The sequence below is a fragment of the Denticeps clupeoides genome, unplaced genomic scaffold (assembly GCF_900700375.1).
Source record: "Denticeps clupeoides unplaced genomic scaffold, fDenClu1.1, whole genome shotgun sequence".
NCBI lineage: Eukaryota > Metazoa > Chordata > Actinopteri > Clupeiformes > Denticipitidae > Denticeps > Denticeps clupeoides.
This window is the reverse complement of record NW_021630004.1, coordinates 35226-40541: the sequence shown is the minus strand read 5'-3', so window position 1 is coordinate 40541 and position 5316 is coordinate 35226. Positions and strand designations below refer to the sequence as shown.

General features: G+C 44.9%; 1 protein-coding gene across 1 annotated transcript; it reads left to right on the top strand.

Annotated features, from left to right (window-relative positions):
• Positions 1-687: 687 nt before the first annotated feature.
• Positions 688-3482, top strand: LOC114780070 (ATP-dependent DNA helicase PIF1-like; the record flags this gene model as incomplete). The annotated part of the gene is made up of 3 exons (XM_028967593.1): positions 688-1016; positions 1515-2595; positions 2821-3482. Coding segments are annotated over exons 1-3 (2072 nt in total), but the record flags the coding sequence as incomplete, so codon positions are not given.
• Positions 3483-5316: the final 1834 nt, after the last annotated feature.

Here is a 5316-nt window from a genome sequence, read left to right as displayed (position 1 = left end):
CCGAAACCAGATGGCCAGAAGTTATCAACGCCATTAAAGCTCAGCAGGGAGAGCAGGTGGAATTTTCCCAGCTTGACTGGAATACCAAATGTGACATTCTTCGGAGCAACTCGGTCACCGTAATGCGCATGTTTGAGAAAAGGGTGGAGGCACTCTTACATGTATTAATCCTATCACCTGCCCAACCTATTGGCCAGGTGGAAGATTACTTCTACCGAGTGGAGTTTCAGGCACGAGGGAGTCCCCACATTCACATGCTGGTATGGGTCAAGGATGAACCTGAAAATGAAGAGGATGGAAGCTACGACAGAGTTATCGGTTTTATCGATTGATACATATCCTGCCAGCTGCTGGAAGAAAACGTGGACCCAGAGCTTTACAAAATTGTGAGTGAGGTTCAAATGCACAGCAGGAAGCATTCGAAGTCTTGCAAGAAAGGCAATGTATAATGCAGATTTAGATTTCCCAAACTACCAACAGACAAAACCAGGATCACCTTCCCGCCTGCGTTGGTCCCCGGCGATGAGGAAGACGATGCACAGAAAAGCAGTGGGGAAAAAATCCAAGCGGAAAATGCTGTCCAAATTGCAACGGGAAGCAAAGCTAAAGCTGAAGCCGCTCCGGGATTTACTGATGGATGAAAAGGCAGTTTTCAATGATTTGTCAGAGTTGCTTGCGGCTTGCAACATGACTAAGGAGGACTATGAGTCTAGCGTTGATTCACTCAGTTCAGGAATGGCTCTTGTGATGAAGCGCAATCCCAAGGACTGTTGGGTCAATGGATATAATGCTGATCTGCTTAGAGCGTGGGATGCTAACATGGACATCCAGTATGTGGTCGATGAGTACAGCTGCACTGAGTACATGATGGCTTATTTAACTAAGCCTGAGCATGAAATGACTGAGATCCTCAACACAGTCATTGACCGCGTAAAAAAATCTGACCTCAACCATGATGATGAAATGAAGATAATCATGCAGGCTTATTCCAAGCATCAAGAGGTGAGCGCTCAAGAGTCTGTGGCCTGGACGTGTAGCTTGGCATTAAAAAAGTGCTCACAAAATGTTCTTTTCATACAGACTGATGAGGATGGTGTGAAAATGAGCCTTCCCATGAGCAAACTAACAAGCATGGACCCAGAAGAACCCCAAAAGAACCGCTAGGCAGTGGTGGCCTAGCGGTAAAGGAAGCGGCCCCATAATCAGAAGGTTGCCGGTTCGATCCGCCAAGGTGCCACTGAGGTGCCACTGAGCAAAGCACCGTCCCCACACACTGCTCCCCGGGCGCCTGTCATGGCTGCCCACTGCTCACTCAGGGTGATGGGTTAAATGCAGAGGACAAATTTCACTGTGTGCACTGTGCTGCTGTGTATCACATGTGACAATCACTTCACTTTTTGTTTTAAAGAAGATGACTATGTTTGGATGTCAGGATTGGCTGAGAAATACTTTTACAGACCTGCAACGTTGGAGTATGAAATGATGTGCCTGGCTGAGTTTGTGTCCGTATGCAGGGTTCTTTATGGAGACCAAGTCAATTCCCCCAACGCAGTCCCACTGTTGAACGATGCTGGCTACATCCAGAAAAGGACTTTGGGAAAACCGGCCATTATCCAATTCGCCCGCTTTTCCCTAACCAAACAACCAGAAAAGTATTACAGACGGATCCTAAAATTATACCTTCCACACCGAAGAGATCAGGACCTGAAAAGTAAAAACTTCCCAACATACAAAGACTTTTATTTTGATGGCCTCACCAAGGAAATTAAGGACTATGTTGACTTCAATCAAATGCGCTATGAAGGACATGGTAAAAAAATCAACAAGGTGATGGAAAAGCTCCAGTTGAAAGGGCCGATTGTAAACGCTTGGAACACTTTCGCGCCAGAGGTCGAATTAGACCGGCTGGAATGTCTGGCCCAGCGAGAACCGATAGAGCAAGATCCAGAGGAAGAAGTCGAGCCGCTTCCAGATTATCAATTGCATGGGGACCTGCCCTTAATACAAGCCCCAAAACTGAGCTTCGACTTTGTTCGAGCGATGTGTAGGAGTCTCAACGAGACCCAGGCTTCATTGTTCTATGCTGTTCGCGACTGGTGCCTGCGACGTGTCTGGGGTTGTAATCCAGACCCGTTTTATTACTTTCTTACTGGAGGAGCTGGCTGCGGGAAATCACACGTCATCAAGTGCGTTTATGAGGAGGCCAACAAGGTGCTCCGTCAGCTTCCTAGGTTTCGTGATGTTTGCGACATGTCCCGGCCCACCATGCTCCTTACAGCCTTCACTGAAGCTGCAGCTTTTAACATTTCGGGGAAGACGTTGCATTCAATTCTGAGGCTGCCAAAAAGCTTGAAGCCCCCATACAGAGGACTTGGAAACACGTTGGACGAAGTGAGAGCATTGCTTGGGAATGCAGAGATCTTAATTCTGGATGAAGTGGCCATGGTCTCCAAAGAGCTCTTTGCTTACGTTGACATGAGATTTCAGCAGATTAAACGGATCTCCAAGCCATTTGGAGGAATGTCAGTCCTGGATGTAGGAGATTTCTACCAGCTGCCACCGGTTGGCAGGGCAAAAGCTCTATGTGTCCACGAGGTAGGAGAAATTGATTTGTGGAAGGACCATTTCAAAATGGTCAACCTAACAGAGATCATGTGACAGAAAGATGACAAAGCCTTTGCAGAACTTCTCAACAGGATGAGAATCAAAAGGAAGGCAGACTCGTTTAGTGCCGAAGACAAAGTCTTGCTTTCACGGGTCATTGTTGAAGCCGAACATTGTCCCACAGATGTCTTGCATATTTTCCCCACGAATAAACAGGTGGATGACCACAACGCAGCAGTTGTAGCCTCCCTGAGCTTGGAGGTTGTTGATGTTTGGGCTCAAGATTTTAGAAAGGACAAAATGGGAAAACGTTTGGTCCTGCTGCATTGTGTAAGTGGTAGAAAACAGGAATTGCCAGACAAGAGTCAGGCTGCTGTTGGTGCTCAAGTCATGCTCATAAGGAATCAAGATGTGGAGGACGGTTTGGTCAACGGAACCTTTGGAACGATCGCCAACATCGTGACCACCACCACAGAGGATGGAAAGCCTTTTGTAAAGCTCATTGCACTTCAGCTTGACAACCTCACAGCTGGAAGTAAACACAAATCCAAGGACAACTTGGTTTACATAGAGAGATTGGAGGAACAGACATCAATCAAGTCAGTTGCTCAACTTCAGTTCCCCATGAAGCTGGCCTTTGGGTGCACCACCCACAAAGTTCAGGGAATGTCCCTGACCTCTGCTGTCATATGTTTGAAGTGGACGTTTGAGCCGGGGATGGCGTACGTTGCTCTCAGCCTCACAACCTCTCTTGAAGGGCTGAGGATTGTCAATTATGATGAATCAAAGGTCTATGCTGATGAAAACATCAGAACAGCCATGGAGAGCATGACTCCAGCATCATTTCTCGACACATCACCACTGTTACACTTTGTGCAGTCAGGCCATCCAACAGCAACATTAATAATAGTCCACCACAATGTTGAAGGACTTCTCTGTCACATCGAGGACATGAAACGGCATCACCAACTATGCCTTGCTGACGTTTTATGTCTGACAGAAACCCATTTGTTTGGATCCTCTGTTGCTCCAACATGCCAGTTAGAAGGATACTCGTTGTTTTGCCGCAATCGACAAGTATCTTACAGCAACAGACCAGACATGGCCGCAAAAGATGGTGGTGGAGTCGCGATTTACTGCCGCAGCATTCTCAATGCAAAGGAGCGACGGTTTTTCCAAAGTGTTACTGACCTAGAGTTCACGGTTGTCTTAGTTGAGACTCCTTTCAGAGTTGTGTGTGCCACAGTTTACAGGCCGCCTACATATGACCGTGGCACATTCCTAAAGCCTCTTGGATTCCCTGGTTTCAATCGGTATTCAGCCCATTGTTGTATGTGGGGATTTTAACGAAGACCTGCTCTCCACAGGGAAAAAATTTATTAAGGAATTATTCCAATCCAGAGGCTTTACGCAGCTCATCTTTGAAGCGACCACTGAAAAGCAGACCCTGGTTGACCAGATGTACATATCGCAACCAGAATCTTGTATGCAATCAGGTGTTTTTCAAGCTTACTACAGCTACTACAATCCTGTCTTTTGTGTTTTGACATCTTTGTGAGTACTGCTAGAAGCTCCCCTATCTGATGTTTGACTGCTCCAATCGCACGCACCTTAACATTCACAGACTCACAAAACACTGGTGCGTATTGTTTGGTCCGGTTAGTTAGGGTGTCTCTTGGGGGTTTTGCTGCGTCAATTCCCTCCCTGCAGAGCACTACTTTTGTTATTTTGATTTCTTATTTTGCCTTCCTTTCTTTTGGAGCTACTCCGGGGGGAGGTACGCAGTCACACGCAGTAGGCCTCAGTTTGAAGCCGACTGGAGTGACGTTTGGCGTTTAAAGTGGCCTCTAACCGGTACACTCTGAAGACTAGCTAAATTTAGTTTAGTTAGATAGGGATTTCCATAGATTAGATCTGGATTCTCAATATTTCACCAGGGTGTTGTGACGTCAGGTACACTTATCCATGAGCATGGTGTGTGCAACTCTTTGTCAAAAATGATATTTTTTTAGTTGTGGAGCATGATAGGTTAATAAGGTCACTCTTGGAAATTGTTTTATGCATGCTTGTTAAATTAAGTGGTAAGCCAAGCAAAAAGAGCTGTGCACTGTGTGTTGGTTCCGGGTCTCTGCCTACTTCCATTAAAAGGAATGATGTCCTCAAGGCTGAGGTAAGTACAGCATTATTGCTTCGTGACTAAATTTATTTTTGTATGTATGTTTGGTGTATGAACTCACTGTAAACTAACTTTTGCTTTTTTTTTTTTTAAGGTGCAACAGAGAAGCAAACCAAAGCAGAAGAAAATGAATAGCACAAAGCTAAGTTATTCAAGCATTTTTCCATTAGTTTAATAAGTACAATGTTAGTGCTTTTGTTCTCATTCCAATTCTACTTAATCTTATAAACCATTCTTTTTCAATACAAGATCTTAATTATTTATTCGTATCCTATCCAAAATGCAACATGGGATCAAAAATAATCACACCAGAAGAAAAAGAAAAGCAGAAAGCTAAGTCATTTTTACAATTATTTTCCCACTGTCCTTATAAATAGTTTGATATATACTGCTAGTGTTTTTATCTGTAAATACTGACGTGTGTGTGTGTGTGTGTGTCCTTCTGATCCAGGTTGCAACAGATCCAGGATGTTTGCTTCAACCTTCAAAACTGATCAGGGTTGACCCAGGACCTTCTGAGATCCAGTGAATTATTT